Genomic DNA, 21,817 nt, shown 5'->3' on the forward strand with positions numbered 1-21,817 from the left:
AAAATCGGCTTCCTTTCTCTTCCCTCTCTATAAAGAAAAAAAAATCGTTATAGAGTTTACATTGCAATGTCTTTATAACGTCATAGTTAAAAAATTTAATTTCGCAGACTAGGAAAACGATGACACTGTATCATTGTCTACAAAAATAAGATTATCAATAATTAACGTCAAAATTGCAATTCATTTGCAAATCCATGGTAGAATAATGTATATCGTTTTATCACACCTGATATTAAAAAATTTTTTTTACAGATAATTTAATTAAAACAATAACAAATTTCCTTAGTTTTAGCTTACCCTACTTAGACATAATTATTTAGTTAAGTTAGGATCTATAACTGATAAAGCAGCACCGACAAGATGCAATGATCCTGTTATTAAGATTGATCTTTTTTCTTTATTATTAATACACATTAACACATCTGAAACACATTCTAACACCACAATTTTTCTTGATTGCTTATTAATATTTTTCCAAATATTTGCGTGCATATTACATCGGGAAATCAGTTCATTATGTTCCACAATTGAATAATTGTCACTTTTGTTGCTAATTTCTTTATGCGCTATTGGAATAACAAAATAGACAGTATCAAAATGCATATGACTAAGCGGTTTCAATAGAACTTCAGCATTTCGGTCTCCTGTTGCGCTGAATATCAAATCCTTATCATGAAATCTGCAAGATAATATAATTTTAAAAAAATATTCACTGTTGTTATCCTTTTTTTATGTAATTGTGTAAAAGAAATTGGCAAATACAAATATATCAAACATATTTCTAGAATATTATCATATATTCTAGAAAGATTATTTAAAGGGCTTATAGTCTATAGCTAATCCTAATTTAAACCCATGACTAACATAAGGTACTGTCACTATGCATTGAGGTTTTTAGACAAAATCGCTTTACGAAAACGTGACCACGCGTGGACTAATGTCTATACAAATTCGTCTCGCGCCAAACTTACACCTGTCACAAAGTGATTTTGACAGTCAACACTGAGTACTGCAGTCTGCAGTCCTGCAGTGTCATTTCATAACAAGACTTTATTTGCAATTAAGTATGTATGAAATATGAATAAAAGTTAAAATTATAAAGTAAAATCACAATATTTCTAGACAAGGTAGTTAAATTAGTTACAAACTTAGGGACCATGAATAATGCAACAAAAAAGAAACCCACAAAACTCGAAGAATTGAGTAAGGAACAAATTCGTCAAGCAATCGTAAAAAAACGAGAATGCAATGCAAAAGCTCAGCAAATAGTCGAAAGCTTATTAGAGAAGTGCATCAATGAAGCATACTTGCTTAAATGTCTACCGGATATTAACCAGAGTCATTTCGAAGACGTGATAGAAGAGCGAGCTATTATACACCTTTGCGGATTTCCATTGTGTCAAAAAGCAATTTCTCCGAATGATATACCAAAACAAAAGTACAGAATTTCAATGAAAACAAATAAAGTCTATGATATAACGAGTCGTAAAAGTTTCTGCAGCAACATTTGTTATAAATCTGCTATGTATATAAAAAAACAAATGCTGACCAGTCCACTTTGGTTCAGAGAGTATGAAGAAGTTCCAAAATTTTATATTTTACCTGATGATACTATAAGTAGCCTCGGACAAGAAATTGATCTAAAGTTAATTGAGCAGATTGATCTTAACTCAGAATCAAAGTCATTTACATCTATTGATGAATTTACTACTGCTAGCCTATCAGAATTACAAATTAAAGACAAAAATAATACAGAAGATATTAAAAAATGTACAAGTGAAAAACCTATAAAGAAACCATTAGAAAAAAATTGTGATACATCCCAGTTGAAGAACCAGAATGTACCAGAAAACAAGACAGACCCATTACCAAATAATTTATTATTTAAGGATTCAAATATACATATTCAAAGTCCTCCTATAACAAACATGATGGAGAGAAATAATCAATTACCAGTGCCAAACCCACTGAACATTGTTGGTGAAATAATTGAAAAACCGGAAAAGAAAATTGATCCAATACTTATAAATATACCAACAGAACTAAGAAAAGAGAAACTAAAATCTCAGGAGACTAAAGCCTTTTCAAAGAAACAGGTTTCAGTAACAGCAATAACAATTGAAGTTGAGAAGTGTTTAGCTGAATGGTTTACTTTGGATTCCCTCCTTTTTCTATTTGGAGAGGAAAAAGTAAAAGAATTAGTAGAAGATAAGGGGGAATATATAAAAGAATATTTAAAAAACCAAGCACAAAGCATTTTTCACAAATCAAACTTGTATGATCAGTATCAAGCTCTTTGCCGAAAGTTAAATATGTTAGAATTAGAAGATAAAAAGTATGATGCTCAAATGTATGCAAAAGAAATGAAACCTTTGCCTGATTACAGAATTTTAAAGGAAGAAAGCAAAAAACTTCAGTTGAAGGTAAAAGCCTTCTTTGCTGGTGAAACTGAAATACCTGTCAATAGTTCTACTACTGAAACAACTGAGGTTGCCAAAGCTGTGGAAGACAATGTTATACAGTTACCATTAGTGGATAGGAATGCACAAAATGCATTACGGCGAGGTATTGTGTGTCAACATTTAAATAAAGTATTGCCAGATTTATTGAGATCTCTAGGGTTACTGACATTATCTGTAAGTGCTGATGTGCGATTGCTTGTTAACACATTTCAATTAAAAGCAAATAACATAATGTTTAAACCAATACAGTGGACCCTAATAGCCATTATTTTTATAAAACTGTTATCGTTAAGGGATGGTAGGTTGGCATACTTATTGAAGCAATCAATGGCTTTTCAGCATATGCAATTATTATTATTGAGTTATCAACAAGATGGAGGTTACTTAGATAGATTGGTATTGTGGCTAACTGATGTTGATAGATTATTAGATGTAAGTAATAAGCAATTGACTATTGAGACTATTTAAAAATATTGTAATAATTTCATTTTAATCAATATACTTACATTTAGTAATATTTTTATAAAACTGTTATCGTTTCTTTAGTTAATAAATTTTTAATTAAGTGCTCTATTCAGTTGTCTAGACTATAACATACATAAGTACTGAAAAGCTGTGCAGCATGGTAGTATTATTTTTATTATGTTAATTACTGCCTTTTTTCTAACTTTATTACTATAACTGACTAGGGTAAAAAAACATGATTTCATATTAACTAATTTGCCTACGTTTCTGATGGCATGAAGTCAAACAGGACTGTTCATCAAATTCAAAGGGAAATAACTAACCCAGATTTAATTTTAAAAATGCTTTTTATACTTGTTTTGGAATAGAAACAGACAAACAAGAAAGGCAATTAAATTTCTCATTCTATATAGACTGTACATCAGTACTATGGCTTTGTCACATATGTAAAATATAATATACCTGCAGTTTTCCGTAAACCATTTAGCACATATTTCCATGGATTCTTTTGTATGAGCCCCATCAAGATATACACAACCATAATCTGTTTCAATAACCTGATACCTCCCAGGCCACTTGCAATCCCGCAAGCCAATCACAGTTTCCTTTGACAAGCTACTGATTAATAAATCTGTATTTTGACTTTTGTTATGTATATTATTTTTATCTTTAGTTCTTATTCTCATCCATGCATGAGCCAGTTGAATAGATAATGATGCATTCATCCTATAAGCTTCTAATTCTATGGATAGACGAAGACCATTTTGAAATGCATATGTACTATAATTGGGAACTTTGGTAAGAGGACACTGAAAAATAAAAATTAAATTGTCTCGTCAAAACACTTGTCTCGTTTACAACTGTTTGGTGTCGCTCAAACTCCTAGAAATAATTATGAGTTTTTGATTATTATTTATTAAAATGAGTTTTTTGTTATATAATGATTGCATGTATTGAGCTTAGCTTGGATATGTGAAAAACAGATAAATTATTAGGAAATTGTGCGATTTTTGTATACGTATACACGTCAATTAAAATAAATTTCTCCATATTTACTACCTTTTCTCAAGAGATGGATGTAGAATGGACTACATCTGACTTATACACAGTTTGTGTAGGTAATGCATGGCACGATATTGCTGTTTAATAAGCCACGTAGGCGCAATGATATTTTTCAAATTTAAATAAAACTATAGTTACTTGAAATTCAATAGCTTTCTGTCTCAGTACATCCATAGCATCAGTTTCTTGATGTACCGTGTAAGCTAAACATCCCGGTTTCATAATACCGGCTTTAGCCAATGCTATTTCTGGTAGTGTAGTACCCAGTATGGCAGTGTGATCTAGTCCCAGTGCTGTTATGCCAATAACTGGAACTTTTCTAGAACAAAATTACACATTAGGAACAAAGATAATATATATATTAAAAAACTTGAAAATATTCAAAATGACTTTATAAATATATCTCCTATAAGACCTATAACAAGTTAAATACTTTGTTTAAGAAATTATATTTATTACATATATATATAAAGACGCGTGTGAATGTTGTAATACCAACTATGCAAAAATCTCAGTTTTGTATCGCGCAGTCCAGACATACAACGACCACTATTTACGCCTTGACTTGTTTAAGCTATCGTGGAATATGCTTAAAAGGAGTACTAAGAATATCCATAGCGCTAAATCACCTGAATCATAAGCACACCCTGCATTCACACAACATAGCCGAATTAAGTATTACTTAGTTAAATGTATTTTATTGATTTTTTATTTCGTAAATGTTTAAACCTTTTTGTATTTATTATGTATTCCATCTTTGGCTATATCTTTAGTATAATTGGTTTTTGTTATATTATACTCTATGAGAAAACAGATATTATGATAATTTTTTATATTGTGATTTTCCGCAATTTTACTATTACTATATTTGCTAACAGTTTAATATAGTAATATCAAAATCATAATATCTGTAGGCTGTGCCTTGGTTTTAGAATTGGTGCGTTTGGCCTTGAGTTTCAGGGTTCCATTCCCGGGGAAAAAGATTTGATGGGTAAGACACAACTAATCGTCCATAAAAAATGATAATTTAAAAAATACAGAAATCTCTGTTGTTCGTCTTTCTTATTTCGATAAATACAAATATTGAAATTTTACCTTATTATATTAGTATAGTCAACAATACCGCCAATGCCAACCTCCACAACCGCGACATCTACTTTCTCTTCTAGAAACACATTGAACGCCATCACTGTAAGGAACGCAAAATATTTCGGCATGTCACCATCATAAGCCTAAAACATAAATTATGTATTTGATATTAGCTAGTATAACAATATTCTTTCTTAATTTCTAATTATTATTGTCTCAATTTAAATATATTTTTAAGATTTTTTTATAAACAAAAATTTATTTCATATTTATGGAGATTTGGTACTTGCCACACAACTTTTGGTCCGATTTGAAGAAAGCCGTACATATTAAATAACAATATGTATAATAATAAATAATGGACATAGACATAACATTTATTACAAACGAAAACACACACACATAAACACACAAAATAACAATACTTAACGAAAAATAAAATAAGACATATCAAAAACAATAAAAATTAAAAATTCCCTTTTGCCATTCGGTTCGCTTCTAGTGTGCAATGTGTGTGTACTGTGGTAATATAGTATTTTATTTATTTTTAATGCTTAACACGATTTTCTTGAGAATTGTCAATGCTAATATTGTTATAGCATTGCCAATTTCCGTTTCTTTAACGACTGAGTAAATTTTCGTTTTCGGTTAACTTTATTAACAATTCACCTTGATAATTAAATTTGAATGTAAAACTAACCTGTGTTTTATATAGAGAATCATATACTTTATGAAAATGCCTTGCAAATGCCTCTTCAGAAAGTGGTATTCCAAACAATCTGATTCGTTCTCGTACCGCTACTAGATGTGGCGATGAGTAGAAACCGGTACGGTAGCCGTGTGCGCGTAATATTGATTCACACATTGCACTAGTTGAACCCTGAAAATACATTTAACAATATAGTATGTAATTAATAACAAATTGAGGATGTAGGTACATAGCTCCTAACCAATAATAATGGTTTTGTTAATACAAATATTTACCTTTCCTTTAGTGCCAGCCACATGTATCACAGATAATTTATCAAGTGTGTTCAATGAAATTCCAGTTCTCATAAGATAGTTTTCCATGTCTTCCAAGTTTGTACATTTCTAAAAATATTGTGTTTCATAAACTACATTTAGTACAGATTTCATATTGTATATATGTAAGATATAGCTTTATATAATTACAAAAAATTATTCTATCATATAAGAAAGATGATTTCTATCAAGATACTATATGACTAAATTCTAATGTTTTAACAAATCATCTATGTAAATCATAATCATGTATATTTGAGTAGCAGTACTTAGTAATTGTAAATATTAGTTTTTAGCTTCTAGGTGGAAACTTACTTGGCCAGTTTTTATATCCTTGCGAATTTGTGCAATAGTTGCTTTATTGGATTGTAGTGAGTTCAGTTTATGAACAGCCTCCTAAAAAAAGAACAGTTATATGTACCCACTGAAATATTGTCAAAATATACCTACTGAAACCTATGAGAAATAATATACATAATATAAGTGTTTAAATAAAAAATACTTCCTACTTACTAATGATGATAAACGAACAGTTATATTTAAACGCACTATTAATTATTGCATAACTTACGAATAACTTATTATTTAACTCTTTTTATTTTGTATAAATACGATACTAACCTCGTATTTGTTAGAAAACATTCTGCTAACTACTCTGAAAATTAAACTACGTCGTAGGCCGACGCTAATCATCGACACACTAAATCAAAATTTAAAAGGTAAACTAAATTGATAGAAATAAATTGCGTCTACGCTAGACAAACTAATCGTGTACTTAAAGTAACTTTCTTAGATATTATTGATCTTCTAAGTTTTTACTAACTAATTGCCGAACTACTGATTGAGTTATGTAAGCAGGCGTGATTATCTTAGAAATAATACGAGTTGTGACATCTGATCTGACCCTGTAATGAGTAAAAATCCATGAACAACGAGATATTACTGCTTTTTACAAACACGAAAATTAATAACATTGCACAACAGCTGACAACATAACCTAGAAAAAAATCAAAACAAAATATAGTGTACAGACTAGAAAATATTGTTTAGTGACATTGACAGTAATTTCTGAATGTATAATGCATACAATGTCATGTTAATGACTAGCGGTTAATTGATAGTCTCACAGACATAATTTTATGATTAGTTTGCAACTAAAGTTTAGTTTCTAAATAATACAATTAATTTTATTTATTTATTTAGATCTTATAAAAAATCAAATGTAAGCCCTTAAAACATCTCTATGAGTAATGTTTATTTTTAGTTATATTTAAGTCTTTCCACAAAGTTTTGTAGCCATAAATAATTACTAGCCATTTCATTCCTAGCATTGGCGTGTGACGTAAGTCATTAAGTTATATTTTGTAATTAATATCGCGGTTTATTAACAGTTATTTAAAAATTTAATTATTTTAAAGTTAAGAAAGAGTTATTGGACCATTTGGAATAATGACGGAAACAGATGCTACCAACAGACCTTTGACGATGCCTGATACTTTTTTACCATATCTTGAAAAGCACAGAATTTATAAACTGTTCAAAGTGAGTTCTTTACTAAACCACTTATATATTTAAAAATTACTAACAAGAGTATTTAGCAATATAAAAGATATGATTGTAACTTTCAGGCGTTTTTTAACGACAAATACAAACCAAACTCAAACACATAAGCTAGGGATAGCCTTATAATCTACACTTCTAATGGTAGCCTTCCAATATATATAGATAATTTTAGTGGTAGGAATACAAAAAACCCACTTAAAAAAACTGTAGCGAACCCTACAATCACTGCGAAACGCGCTTACGAAAATTCTGGTGGCTATGAATATAATATACTACTTCTCGACCTTAGCCACCGGGTCTTTAGGCCGGCCAGTCAGACTGTTCACCATCCTTCCACAACAAAACGTTTTAGGGTATGATTCTGAATCGATAATTAATGCTGAGTGTGACGTATGTTAAAACTGCCTGAGTTTGTTAAAAACACCCGAGTTTCTCTTCTTACTTCTGGTTTTTTGGACTTGTGTTCGAAGTTCAAAAACTTACTAAACAGAATGACTACTTAGAACTTTAGTTCTACCAATGCAATATTAATTAATTTAACTAAATTGGTTTATAGGTAAAATAAAAAATAGCCTAGTAAAAATAGTCCATGTCATTATGTTTTACACTAGTACTCGACCTCCTAGACGGAGTGAAGGCCTTCTCCAAATTCTTCCACTAGTCTCTATTCCTTGTCATAATTTTCCACTTCTGCCCCGCTTTCCCTTTTATTGGATCTTTCCAAGTTCTGCTGGATCCTCTTTTTCTTCTTCCCACTTGGCCATTAAGGAAGGGTCTTCTTGACCCATCTGTCATATGTAAATTTATAGGTATAATAAAGAAATAGAATCGAGTAATTTAGCATTTTATTATGATTAGGATACGGTGCGGGATCTCGTGGTCCACCTGCCTAAGGATCACTTAAAGCACATGAAGGTTTTCGTCGGGCGACATCTGCATAACACAAAAGATGTAGATAAGGTCATCCTCTTGGTGTCACCGAAACTAAAAATTGGTTAGCAACTGAAGTAGTTTGGTACAAAATTAAAAAAATGTTTTCTTTGCATGTAACGTTTCAATTATTTCTGTGCTTCAGATATTAAAAAGCTTGTCCATGAAATGATAAAGGATCTTGGATTTGTGGTTTTGACACGTCGATGTTTATTGGACCGTTATGAAAAGGTATATAAAATGTTTTAGATTTGTACAACGAGTATATTAGTTATAGGTTTTTTCGGAGCGACATTACGCTGCCGTACAGGTTCAGTGGTTAAGTGCTTGGTTTATTGAATGCAAATAGTGGGATTGGAACGTACAAGGACTATCTTGTCTGTTAAAAAATATCGTTGTAACTTGCACAAGTTGTATGTTTGCCGCAAGGTTTATTTTAACTGTAATAGCTGATTTTGATTATTTTTCTTAAAAATGTAAGAGTGCCCTTACTGTATATGCAGAGGTATTGGTATTATGGATTTTCAGCAGTGTTGGCCTAGTGGCTTCAGCGTGCGACTCTCCCTAAGGTCCTAGGTTCGATCCCCGGCTGAACTTTCTATGTGCACATTTAACATTCGCTCAAACGGTGCTCAAAAATGAAAATATTGTGAGGAAACCGGCTGGCCTTGGATCCAAAAAGTCGACTGCGTGTGTCAGGCACAGAACACTGATGAACACAGAAGTAGGGGACTTGTATATTACCTAGATTCACAAGTGATCATGCAACACATTCAGATATCTGAGGCAAAGACCTAAAAGGTTGTAGCGCCACTGTTTTATTTACATTTATGGTACATTTCAGCATGATAAATACGTGCCCAAATGCATTTCACCGGAGTTGTTGTCAGAGGTGGCGAAAAATCTTACTCTAAAGGATCCTGTTCCTCAATCAGGATGGCTTATGTTCGGTAATACTAACGGATTAAGTTAAGTTAAAAATCAGTCGAACCGTACTGTTTTTACAAAAGTACCTCTGTCTCTTCTCATCACAGTTTAAAAATCGTTTAAGAGTAAGAGACGAAACAGCACTAGTTAAAAGAGTGCAATAAGATAGATTTCTTTTTAATGTAGGAGGATTTTTTTATATAGGAGGCAAAAGGGGCAGAATGCTCACCTGAGTGAACCTGAGAAAGTGCCCATGGACACTCACATTGCCAAAAGGCTCGCAAGTGCGTTGCCGGCCTTTTAACAATTGGTACGCTAGTGAAGGACCCTAAGTCGGGTTTAGGTGGATACTTTTCCACTATACCTTTTTAAAAATACCAACATTTTGTTGGGCCAATACCTAATTTCTATATGAGTGAGATAATGTGATAGATTTCACTAAACATTGTTTGCGTCAGATGTTTGTATAATCTTACAACGGAAAGGTTTGATGCAATTAATTTACTTTATTAAGATAATGTTCTAAAATTAATATTCTGACACTCGGTAAAAAATCGTCTTCAATGCTTTTCTTACTCATTATTAGGTTTCGAGAGTTTACATCTATTCCAGATCACCCATGCTCAGTTCGCGAAGCACAATGTCTTCAACAAGATGGAGTTCTTCCGACAGTTACCTTGGTTCTCATTCCCTCACCGCCAGTGGCTCATGTAGATGACGATCCTTGGACTGCACCAAGAGGGTTTAACGAGCAGGATTTTGAAGGACTTAAGTTTGTTTATAAGTCTACGTTAAAGGTTGGGAAATGGTAAAGTTTCTTATACAAGACAATTATATTCTTAAGACATCTGGTGCGCCTGTTATAATATGGTTAGCAATTGCGTCAGAGGGTGTCAGATGTTGTCCAACATTATCTATATAGAGCATGAGGCGTTTATAATTCTTTTTTTTATTTTATTTAAGAGTTTCTAAGTGTACGGTTCCTGGGTCATCGGGGTGCTTTAAATAATAGAGGATTTTATTTTTACTCTATATTATACACTGTAAATAATGAAAAGTTATTTCCTATGTATATAATAAGAAAACAATCATTTTTATACCTACAAACGCGAAATAATTATTGTTTCGTCGGGAAGCAAAACAAGAATTACTATATTATGACTAAGTATCGGGTCACCGTATTTTTATAACGCTGGATAATAGAACTTATAATGTAAAGATATAACGGTTAATTCTAGGAAGTCTATATTGATCCTGAAGATGACCATGAGATACAAGGCATGAAGTGTTTCAACGCCATAAGAGCCTGTGCATCTGGGGCCCAGGGGCCAAAACAAGGGGTGCACACTATGGGGGCTCCGGGAATCTACCGAGTATTGTTGATTGGGCCTCGAGGGTCCGGGAGACGGACACAGGCCCGGACTGCTGCTAAGCACTTTGACCTTGTCTGCTGTACGTTAAGCTTTAAGTACTTACGTTTTGGAATGAAAAACCTAACGACTAACCTTTGTTGGCAGCGCGGCAGGTCAAGTTAAACAAATTAGGTACTCTGGCTTCCGACAGCTCTTACAAAATGTATACTATTTAATGTTGACAGTAGGTACAGACTTAAAACACGGGAAGGAACTGAAAATCCCTATAACACACGAGTGTTCAGATATTATCCTCTGTTGCATTACACACACACTGTTTTTTATAGACCAGCAATAGAATATAGAGGCAGTTCGCACCATTAAAATTATATAATCATAAATTCAAAGCTCTCGTTAAACGTAAATTAATCAATAAAGCTTTTTAAAAATTTGATGGATATTTAAATGATCCTAATCCTTGGGATTGATTTGCCCCAGTTCAAACAATTTGTATGACTCAAAACTTAGCGATTTAAAAGAGCGGTGGAGAGTTTCTTGCTAGTTCTTGCCCGCTCTACGCCCTTGACTTGCGAACGGGTAGTAAATGTTAATTTTTTTTTTTTTTTTTTATATAACGGGGGGCAAACGGGCAGGAGGCTCACCTGATGCTAAGTGATACCGCCGCCCATGGACACTCTCAATGCCAGAGGGCTCGCGAGTGCGTTGCCGGCCTTTTAAGAATTGGTACGCTCTTTAAAATCAATTTAACGTATTTACTGTTGATGTTCATAAGTGTACTTGTTTACCTATATGAATAAAGTTATTTTGAGTTTTAGTGTCTGTACGAAAAAGTAATTTCGTCTTAAAAAAAAAAAATATTGGTTGTTTGTAAAGTAGGTTTACGATCGAGATGTTTACGTGATAACGTCTTATTGGTGATATAAGTTTTTGGGAAGTAAGGAATTAATGAAGATAACAATTTTTTCAAATTTTAAATTACATCTATCGTTTTATTCACACTTTTGATGATAAATTTCGGGTGTAAAATGACAAGTTTACTTATTCGACTATGATATACATTTTTCTTCATACATTCACGGAATGACTGGCAGCGCTCGAGATGAGACGGGAGATCGGTCCGTCTCTCTCTCGTTATACCTGCGATCGCGCTCGTGAGGTTTTGGTGTGACACAAGTTTCTGAACATGTCACCCGACTAAAACGATTTTAAAGACGTTATCACGTCAAAAAGTACGACGTTTCCGTCTGCACCGATAATAAAACCATAACATTTTTCAGTGGATTATGAAACGCTATTCAATGAAGCGAAAGTGAAAAGCGATGACGTTGGTGAGAAACTACGCAAGTTTGGTTGCAGCGTGGAATTACGCGCAGAAATTGTTAAACGACGAATTGCAATGAAGGTTCGTTCTATACCGAAAAACATTGCCTATAGACACAATTATTGATGATAATTTTAACTAAAATAATACTCATTACGCGATAGTGATAATCTTTGTAAATAATTAACAAATTCAACACAATACATCTGTTTTAGTAAACTCTTTACTTTATCATCATTAAAGCTTTATTAATTAAAACAACAATTGATTAGTTTTCATTTAATATGAGTATAGGTTGTGTAACTTTACTAAAAAATTAAGACTTTTTTAGTATTTATATGGCCCTATTTATGGTAAAAGCCAAGCTCCATGTTTCCATTTCTCTTCGTTCTTAGCTACATTAATCCAGTTTTTCCTAGTTCTATAACGTCATCTGCCCATCTTTTCTTTTGTCGTCCTATACATCTCTGTCTAGTAGTTCCAGTCCATTTTGTTGTTTCGACTGTCCATCTTTTATCCCGCAATAGAAATATGAACTCTTTACTTACGTATCTACAATGAAGTGCTGTTCTTTACATTTGCCAACGAAAATTACTAAATTTGCTGTATTTACCTGCTTTTACCTCCTATGAGGCGAAAAACATTGCCATGTATGATCCAATGTATAAAGAGACGAAAACATGAGAAAAGTGAAATAATATTAGAGGCTAGGACATATTGAAAAACATATTAGACAATATTATTCTAAAATGTACTGGGCTCTACCAAGTATTACCAACCAGTGTTCATACAAGACGTACAGAAATAGTGATCGAAAATATAAGAATATCTACTTACCAGGTCCACATTGGATGTAAAATGAACTATTTACTGTATTGAATTTCATATTCCCTTTTTTATCTTGCTCATTTAGGATTGCATCGATCATGGTTGGATATTGACAGGGTACCCAGCTTCGGGCACGGACTTTGAATTACTTGACCTGATGCCGACACCACCCAATCGGTTATTATAAATTATAATTAATTTTTTATTATTTAAATAGTACTTATAATGAAATATTTAGTTGTGTGCTCGCAGGTAAATTCTTGTACGGATTTACATCAATTATTGTAGAAGAACATACATAGGTTAGCTAGTAGGATTGGATAGGAGATTCGGCTAAAACTCTGCTTATTATATATATAGAATAAAACGAACATTAATAAAGAAACATTAATCCATTTAAAATGTATAGGGTAATATTTTTGAATGTCAATGAGAAGATTTGCAGAGAACGTATTAAAGCACGCGGAGTGGACTGGTGTACTGGTAAGTAGAATTATATGTTTTGGAAAAATCAAGAAGGCTACAGTCTCAGATGTCTGAATCTGTTTCGTGATCATTTGTTTTTCTAATAGGCAATTAGGTGATCAGCCCTCTGTGCCTGCCACACGCCGCCCACTATTTGGGTTTCCTCGTGATGTTTTCCTTTCCGTACGCCAAGTAATAACAGCTGCCAGTAGAGGTATTTCCGAACCGATATGACAAAGGGGACTTCAAGAAAAGAGCGTATATTACTTTTTTTTCTGCCACTTTAAAATGCACTAAAAACTTGAAATAGTTCCTCAATTATTTTCATCACCTAGTTATGGCCCAGTGGCTAATCGTTTTCTACCTGAATCATCAACATTGGTCCACAGACCAACAAAAAAAACACACGCGTCGAATTGTACGTGTTCTGCTTCGGTATTTTATAAATTGGTTTGAAAGACAAGTTAATTATTGCACACCTTTATGTAGAAAGCCTTACTAATACAAGTAGACTTCACGGACTTCTATTTAGACATGCAAACACTTCCAATCACTGATCATTTAGGGTTTACTTCGACAATGTTCTTCATTATTAGATTTTCAGGAGTATTATGTAAAAATTTGGAAATAAAAATGCCACCAGGTCACGAAATGCCGATAGGATCCGGGAACAGAGTTGTATCTCGGCTTGATGATGCGGAAAAACTCGATGTCGAGGTAACGTTCGAATAGATCGTGTCGAATATTTTTTTAGTCCTAACGATAGACAATTAACAAATATGAAGACACTTATTAAAGATTTATGGTGTCAGGTAGATAGTACCGACTTTTAAAATTTTAATTTTCTATGTATTTTAATTTTTAATAATATTGTTATGTACATTAAGATTATAAATAATTTAATTACCTTTTATTAATTGTATTAATGACCAAAAGCTGTGAAAACTTAAATTGATATAGCATTAATGGATGGCATCTAGTTTAAATTCAAGCCGTTCACCGATCTCAAAGGTGAATGGACTGTCGTGAATTTTTCTTTACCGACTTATCTACATCATTAGCACCTTATGTACATAACAGTATATACACGTACGCATACTTTTTTCAATACGGTTTTTTAACCCATTGACATACTTAATCATGGTGTGAATGATAAAAAGTGTAACGACTTCTTGAATGGAATCAACAATTGGTAGCTGAATACTTTAGCATGTGAACTGTAGAATGTTTTATATGTTTGACGTCTTGTAAACCTTATAAAGAGGGGACACTTCTGCCATCTCGATTATTTCATTGTTACAGATACCGGCAAACTTCTTGAGCATTAAACATTATCACGCGATCGGTGATACCTAAAATCGCTTCTACGTAGGCAAGGACATTTGTTCAAGATGTTTGCCGCTATCTGTAATTTTTAATGTGTTGGCACTTCCATGCCAGATCGAAACAGCTGCCCTGCCAGAACGAAATCGGCTTATGGGTCGAATATTAATATGATAAAAAGTCTATAATTATTATATTTGGCCTTTAAAATTCAAATATTTTTGTCACTGCGAAATTATTCTAATATGTAAATAATCGTATAAAATTTTTAAGCTGGACACATTTTTTACGGAAACTCTGGCGGAACTTAGAGCAGCATCTGGCATAACTGCAGTTGAAATTGATGGGACTGAGCAAATAGGTAAAAACATATTATTTTGTAGTACACTTTCATATTTTAAAGCTAAAGATGTGTTGTGAGAAAACACTTTTTCCAATATAAAAGTCACGCTGCGGCCGAATGAATCCAGGTGAAACCCAAGGTACCTACAGCTAGCAATTAAATATTTATGCTACAATAGTTAGCACCACCAGTGGCGTAGCTACCAAGGGGCTAGGCGGGGCAGTGCCCCGGGGCCCTCAAGCTCAGGGGGCCCTCGAATCCTCACCAGAAATCTCGATCGTTCTGAACTTTTGGAAATTTCTCCCATTTTCAAAATAAATATGACAGGTTGCAGCCCCACTTTAATCAAGACATTAATTTGAGAGAAATTCAAATGTTATGCCTAGGGAATTCCCCTAAATTCTTTCTGTAGGTTGGCAGTGTTGCCAATTTGACGGATAGTGATATGTGCATTTTATTATTCATCGATGTGCATTTTATTGTGAATTCGAGTTAAGTTTTTTTTTTTGAGAACGGTTAAAAAATTCATGCTGTATCAGGAGTAAGTAAGCTAATGTCAATAAAAAATTTTGCACTGGTCAATATAGTGATTCAATTTTAATTTGATTTTACCTCTCATATTGATGTCCGGTAAAGTCAATAAATCGTGTCAAATCTAAAGATTTCGGCTACAGCTCATTGTACTGGGTGGCGCAAAAGTACTGGCACTAAAGAAAATTTGTTTAAGAACATTGACACGATTATTCCACGTTTTTGGGGAGTAAAACTGTCTTTGTTTATTTTCAGTGTATTTTACATTTGTTCACTACACAATTTTCAACAACAGAAAGACAGGAAATGTCATATTAAAAAAAAAAATCCTTAGTGCCAGTACTTGTGCGGCACCCAGTATAACGCGAATTAGATAGCAATTGTCTATGTTATGTTATGTCTATGTCTATGTCAATTGAAAACAAAACCGCATCAAGCCTGGATTTAAACGAATAGAATTCATTGATACTTTTGCGAAAACTAAAGCTAGGAAAAAATAGTAAATATAATTGTTACCTATTTAGTCAGTTGGTAGGCCCGACCTTTATATAATAGACCCTTGAATCTTCTGTATTTCATTTTATTCGCCAAACCTACATCAAGTATTAATTGTAATTTACGTTGTTACTATTTAATATTTTTATTACCTGCCCTGCACAAATAAGAGCTTACGTAGCTTAGCATTTTTAAATTATTTGTATATTTCATATTTTAATTTGATAAAACCTAATCAGTTTACATAGCAATGGGGCCCCATTTTTTAATTTGCCCCAGGGCCCTTGGTCACCAAGCTACGCCACTGAGCACCACTTGGAACTGACAACCGTTACGTTATCTTAAATCATTCTTTCAATAACGACAAGTTTTCTTAATCGTTTGAAAGAAATCGGATCTTGAAAACAAAATTTGATAAAGCACGTTCAACAAGCGATTTCTTGTAAAGATTTCAAATCGACTTTTTAAAATTACATAAGACGATTGCAGCGTTGAAACATTAAATAATTTTTATCAGTTTATTTCATTGCTACTACGATACGTGACTTTTTAATCAATATAACGATAATTTTAATAGCAAGTCTGACATAGGTGCGAAATTTCCAGAAACAATCAAATTGTTTCGAACTAAATTTTACGAATTTCACTTGGGTCCTTTATATCTCTTGGGCCATTAAGGCAATATTTTTTTTTAATAATTCTTTGACCAATGATATAGGTATCTAACTCAGGACACAATGAAGTTTTAATGCTACTTTTTCTGCTACTTTAAGGTAGATGGGTAATTTTTAATGAAAATAAAATTCAGAAAAGGGAGAGTTCAAGTATTACGTCACGCAATTTTTGGAGATTATTGACCCTCCCCCCCATGTAGCGCGCCGTAACGTTTTTCTGTACTCAATAGTAAAACGTTTCGTGACCACCCAGTAACTCTTTATAAGACTTAACAATTGTGGAAACTATGGAGATGCAAAATGTCAAAGAAGTTGTTGGTAAAATACGCTCCCTTCGAAATACTTACAACAAAGAGTTGTTAAAGGCAACAAAATCTCATGCTACGGGTATGGGAACTAATAAACAGGATATTTCTAAAATTCCTTGCCTGTCATATTTGGATTTTTTGACAAATATTGACATCTCCATCATAACAGCATCCGTGCCATCCATACCTACAAGAAATAAAAGAAAAGATCCCCCACTGAAGGCAGTAGGTGTATTAGAAAAAGTTGCAACGCAGCACTTTTCAAATGCTTCGTAATATATATAATAATATTCCGGCTTAAAGTATTCATTGTCACGACAGTTTCACAGAGAGAAGCGAAGAATTCTAGATAAAAGAGATTCTGCATTCTAAATTATTAGCGATTTATTTTTATGAGGGTTTCTGTAAAGTTGTTCGTAGTTACGATGCAACTGCCTCCTCATGCCAGTTATAAGTTACAAGATAATATGCACAATTTTTTTTAGATCAAATTCAAGTTCGTATCCAGGCTGCTATCATGGCAGCTCCAGCATTCAACATTGAATATTGTTCTCAATTGCGGAATGTATGCGGCGACTAAATATAAGCCAATTGATGTCATGTATTAATGAGTTTACGTTAACTTTTAGTAACTATTTGATTAGTTTCTCTTATTTTTTGCAAATATGTTACGGATGTAAAGTATATTACGATTTTGGGTTAATAAATTAAATAAATATATTCTTAATAGAAAAATTGTTTTATTATGTACTCCTCCGTACTACTATCATAATTAATTAATCTGCTAATTAAGAACTAACAATTCAGCAGTCTCAAAAACAATATTATACATACAGAACACTGAAGTCTCGCGACGAGACTAATTAGAACATCTCACAATTCTATTAAATTAAAAAATGCATTATTTTTTTTACAAAACACACAATCAGTCATACAAAGAGTGGCTTATACAGTCAACAAATTTCTAACAAAAACAGTGCCGACTGTACATTTGGCAAATATGTCCAACCACCGCCGACGCACACAAATAAATACACGCGAGCTAAAACACGAGTCCGCTTGAGATACGAGTTGCGCGATCACACCCCGCAGCGACGGAGATCACATTTGGCTATCACTCGGTTATCAGTCTCTTACAACTCGTCCTTGAACTCGTCGTCTTCGCCTGGGCCAGGAGGTGGTACTCCACCTTGACCTTGGTATAACTTGGCAATGATTGGTTGGACTACATCTTCGACTGTCTTCTTTTGCTTTTTGTACTCTTCAGCATCGACGTCTTGGTTGTCTTCTAACCATTTGATAGCTGCATCAATAGCTTCCTCCATTTTGGTCTTTTCATCTTCACTTACTTTAGCGCCTAATTTTTCCTTGTCTTGGAGTTGGTTCTTGATTGAGTAGGCGTAGCTTTCTAATTCATTTCTAGCTTCAACACGTTCCTTTAGTTTCTTGTCATCATCTGCGAATTTCTCTGCATCCTTGATCATTCTCTCGATATCTTCTGGTGTTAGTCTGTTCTGATCGTTTGTAATGACAATCTTTTCCCTGTTTCCTGTTCCCTTATCTTCAGCGGATACTTGGAGGATACCGTTTGCGTCAATTTCAAAGGTGACCTCGATTTGAGGAATTCCTCTAGGTGCGGGAGGAATACCAGTTAAATCGAACTTTCCAAGCAAATGGTTGTCCTTGGTCATTGGACGTTCACCTTCGTAAACTTGGATGGTAACGGTGTGCTGGTTGTCACTGGCAGTTGAGAAGATCTGGGATTTCTTGGTGGGGATGACAGTGTTACGTGGGATAAGTTTGGTCATAACGCCGCCGACAGTTTCGATACCCATGGTAAGAGGGTTTACATCCAAAAGCACGATAGCGTCAGTATCCTGTTCTCCACTTAGTACTCCGGCTTGGACGGCAGCACCGTAAGCGACAGCTTCATCAGGGTTTATGCCTCTGGATGGCTCTTTGCCGTTGAAGAATTCCTTGACCAGTTGTTGCACTTTAGGAATACGTGTTGAACCTCCAACAAGTACGATTTCATCAACATCTTTCTTGTTCATGTCGGCGTCTTCTAATACCTTCTGTACTGGTTTCAATGTAGATCTGAACAGGTCCATGTTCAATTCTTCAAACTTAGCTCTAGTTAGGGTTTCAGAGAAATCGTCTCCTTCAAAGAAGGATTCAATTTCAATCTTTACTTGGTGACTGGATGACAGAGCTCTCTTTGCCTTTTCAACTTCACGACGGAGTTTTTGTACGGCACGGTTATCTTTTCTGATGTCCTTGCCCTTTTTCTTTTTGTACAGTTTAATGAAGTGTTCCATAACTCTCTGGTCAAAGTCTTCACCTCCCAAGTGAGTGTCACCATTGGTTGCAACTACTTCAAACACGCCGTTGTCAATGGTCAGAAGTGAGACATCAAATGTACCACCACCTAAATCGAATACAAGCACATTCTTTTCTCCATCTTTCTTGTCGAGACCGTAAGCAATTGCAGCAGCGGTAGGCTCGTTAATAATTCTCATGACGTTAAGACCAGCAATTACTCCAGCGTCTTTAGTAGCTTGACGTTGAGCGTCGTTGAAGTAGGCGGGTACAGTTACGACAGCGTGGGTAACCTTCTTGCCAAGATAAGCTTCAGCAGTTTCCTTCATCTTTGTAAGCACCATAGCTGAGATTTCTTCAGGTGCAAACACCTTGTCTCCTTGGGCAGTTTTCACAGCCACATGAGGTTTGGTGTTCTTCTCAACTACCTTGAAGGGGAAGAATTTGACATCATGTTGGACAGTGGAGTCTGTCCATTCACGACCAATAAGACGCTTAGCATCAAATACTGTATTTTCAGGATTTGTAGTGAGCTGGTTCTTAGCGGCATCTCCAATAAGACGTTCACCATCAGCGGTGAAGGCTACATATGAAGGAGTGATACGGTTACCCTGGTCGTTGGCTATAATCTCAACTCTACCATTCTTGTAAACACCAACACTGTGGACAAAATTACTAACTGTTTAACATGAACTTCAAGGAGTTTTTATCTAAATTGATGTAATGTATTTAACATAAATATTTTCAAATATCTGTACATTCTTCTTTCAGTCATAGTTAATTATTTGTTATATTCAAAGTTTATCATAGTTTACATCAAATATTAAAAGGAAAAACATTTTTTATAATAGTTATTTTGTCCCAAATTCTTGAAATGTTATTTTTTATTTATTTATAAACTTACCATGAATATGTGGTACCCAAGTCAATACCAATGACAGTACCAATATCCTTGTCTTTTTCCTTCTTTTCCTCGGCGTAGACCGCCAGGACGCAAGCTAGCGCCAATAAATACCACCGCATTTTGTGCGATTGCAAGATTCTAAAATAAAATAAAAAAGATTTAAAAAATGTTTTCAAGAATTTAATGCTTCATCGAAGCATCTAGAAATAGACTTAAGTTCAATAAACTGTTGAAGGACAGTTAGGAGTTAAGATCATTCCTCGTAATCGGATTTCGCAGGGACACGTCATTGTAACGTGTCAAGTAAAAGTACCTATCTCACCGAAACACGTACTTGGAACGGTTAATGAAACTGAAAGTAGGCTATAACGGAAAAGATAACGGTATAATAAATAGTTAACTGGGCCATCGCGCCGGCCCATTAGGTATTACGACTGCCTTTCCATAAGAGAGATGTCATCGAGAAACTTCTTTGACGTGTAAGATATGCTTCATCACACTTTTAAAGATTTATAACAATTAACAATGGAAGCTAATATAAAAATGTAACTATTTTGATATTTATAGAAACTCGTTTATGAATATAGCATTAATCGTTACTAACTGGATGCCGCAGCCCGCAATAGATAATTAAAAAAGGTTAAAATGTTTGGTAAAAATCTCTGACTTTATATAATAATTATTAAATATACAGAATCTTACCTTAACTAATAAAAAACGTATTATATGAATTAACGTTGCACTTCCACTGTAGTAGAGCACTTCATACGATTTGAGCGCATACACTTTTCACAGTCTTCAACGTACAATGGCTTGGGAAAAACTGAAATTGTCAACGCAGACGTCGCTGTTATTTAGCATTAGAGTTGAGCGTGTGCTAATGCGATTGGTCAATCAAATGATGATGCTTTACAGCGGCGCTCTTGATTGGTTCAAGTAAACTGATTTGTTTTAATGTGATTGGCCCACGTTTATTACTGGCAAGTTTACTCATGCGAAGGTGTACTGATATCGCCACGAAACTCGAAAGTGGATGACGAAGTTTTGGCGTGAATTTCAAAATATTATCAAAGTCGAAAATTGTTTCGTAACTACACTGACTTAATATTTTAATAGTTTTTATTTCATTCTCATTGAAGACATTTCGATTTAATTATATTATTTTACTTTCGATTACATATTATAAAGCTCATTTGTATCATAACAATAATTATGATTACAATACTTCGTACAATCCATCATTTAATCTTAAATATTGTCTATTACGTAAAAGAAAATTTCATTAGCCCTATATCATCAGTAGGTACTTCATAAAACCAAACAATTAATTCTAGCGATTATAGGAATAACATATACACGGGCGTCGCCATGGAATAGGTAGGGACGAAACGTCCTTTTTTTTCAATTTGTCT

At 33.9% G+C, this 21,817-nt stretch overlaps 4 protein-coding genes across 4 annotated transcripts; 2 read left to right on the forward strand and 2 right to left on the reverse strand.

Annotated features, from left to right (window-relative positions):
• Positions 1-258: 258 nt before the first annotated feature.
• Positions 259-7,121, reverse strand: LOC125063444 (folylpolyglutamate synthase, mitochondrial-like). Its single transcript, XM_047669873.1, has 8 exons — positions 6,723-7,121; positions 6,417-6,497; positions 6,063-6,170; positions 5,779-5,958; positions 5,085-5,221; positions 4,128-4,308; positions 3,390-3,736; positions 259-679 (listed from the first exon to the last, which is right to left on the reverse strand). Exons 1-8 carry the CDS (start codon positions 6,792-6,794, stop codon positions 313-315), a joined length of 1,473 nt encoding a protein of 490 aa, XP_047525829.1. The 5' UTR covers positions 6,795-7,121; the 3' UTR covers positions 259-312.
• LOC125063443 (putative RNA polymerase II subunit B1 CTD phosphatase RPAP2) lies at positions 1,064-2,945 on the forward strand. Its single transcript, XM_047669872.1, has one exon. The coding sequence runs from the start codon at positions 1,158-1,160 to the stop codon at positions 2,928-2,930; it is 1,773 nt and encodes a 590-aa protein (XP_047525828.1). The 5' UTR covers positions 1,064-1,157; the 3' UTR covers positions 2,931-2,945.
• Positions 7,122-7,248: 127 nt separating the features above from the next.
• Positions 7,249-17,911, forward strand: LOC125063446 (adenylate kinase 8-like). Its single transcript, XM_047669874.1, has 12 exons — positions 7,249-7,643; positions 8,523-8,658; positions 8,740-8,825; positions 9,439-9,544; positions 10,134-10,318; positions 10,760-10,973; positions 12,172-12,296; positions 13,129-13,220; positions 13,453-13,526; positions 14,152-14,225; positions 15,105-15,192; positions 17,668-17,911. Exons 1-12 carry the CDS (start codon positions 7,551-7,553, stop codon positions 17,760-17,762), a joined length of 1,368 nt encoding a protein of 455 aa, XP_047525830.1. The 5' UTR covers positions 7,249-7,550; the 3' UTR covers positions 17,763-17,911.
• LOC125063442 (endoplasmic reticulum chaperone BiP) lies at positions 17,903-21,247 on the reverse strand. The gene is made up of 3 exons (XM_047669871.1): positions 21,108-21,247; positions 20,406-20,543; positions 17,903-20,161 (listed from the first exon to the last, which is right to left on the reverse strand). Exons 2-3 carry the CDS (start codon positions 20,522-20,524, stop codon positions 18,316-18,318), a joined length of 1,965 nt encoding a protein of 654 aa, XP_047525827.1. The 5' UTR covers positions 20,525-20,543; positions 21,108-21,247; the 3' UTR covers positions 17,903-18,315.
• Between the last annotated feature and the right edge of the window lie 570 nt (positions 21,248-21,817).

This window comes from Pieris napi, chromosome 3 (genome assembly GCF_905475465.1).
Source record: "Pieris napi chromosome 3, ilPieNapi1.2, whole genome shotgun sequence".
NCBI lineage: Eukaryota > Metazoa > Arthropoda > Insecta > Lepidoptera > Pieridae > Pieris > Pieris napi.

Coding starts and splice junctions, on each gene's coding strand:
- LOC125063442 (XM_047669871.1), bottom strand. CDS start 20,524: ATGCGGTGGTATTTATTGGCGCTAGCTTGCGTCCTGGCGGTCTACGCC. Junction 20,162..20,405: donor TTGGGTACCACATATTCATG/GTAAGTTTATAA, acceptor TTTTGTCCACAG/TGTTGGTGTTTACAAGAATG.
- LOC125063444 (XM_047669873.1), bottom strand. CDS start 6,794: ATGATTAGCGTCGGCCTACGACGTAGTTTAATTTTCAGAGTAGTTAGC. Junction 6,171..6,416: donor AGGATATAAAAACTGGCCAA/GTAAGTTTCCAC, acceptor CAATATTTTTAG/AAATGTACAAACTTGGAAGA. Junction 680..3,389: donor TGGTTTACGGAAAACTGCAG/GTATATTATATT, acceptor ATTATCTTGCAG/ATTTCATGATAAGGATTTGA.
- LOC125063446 (XM_047669874.1), top strand. CDS start 7,551: ATGACGGAAACAGATGCTACCAACAGACCTTTGACGATGCCTGATACT. Junction 7,644..8,522: donor GAATTTATAAACTGTTCAAA/GTGAGTTCTTTA, acceptor TATTATGATTAG/GATACGGTGCGGGATCTCGT. Junction 13,527..14,151: donor CGGAGTGGACTGGTGTACTG/GTAAGTAGAATT, acceptor AAATGCCACCAG/GTCACGAAATGCCGATAGGA.
- LOC125063443 (XM_047669872.1), top strand. CDS start 1,158: ATGAATAATGCAACAAAAAAGAAACCCACAAAACTCGAAGAATTGAGT.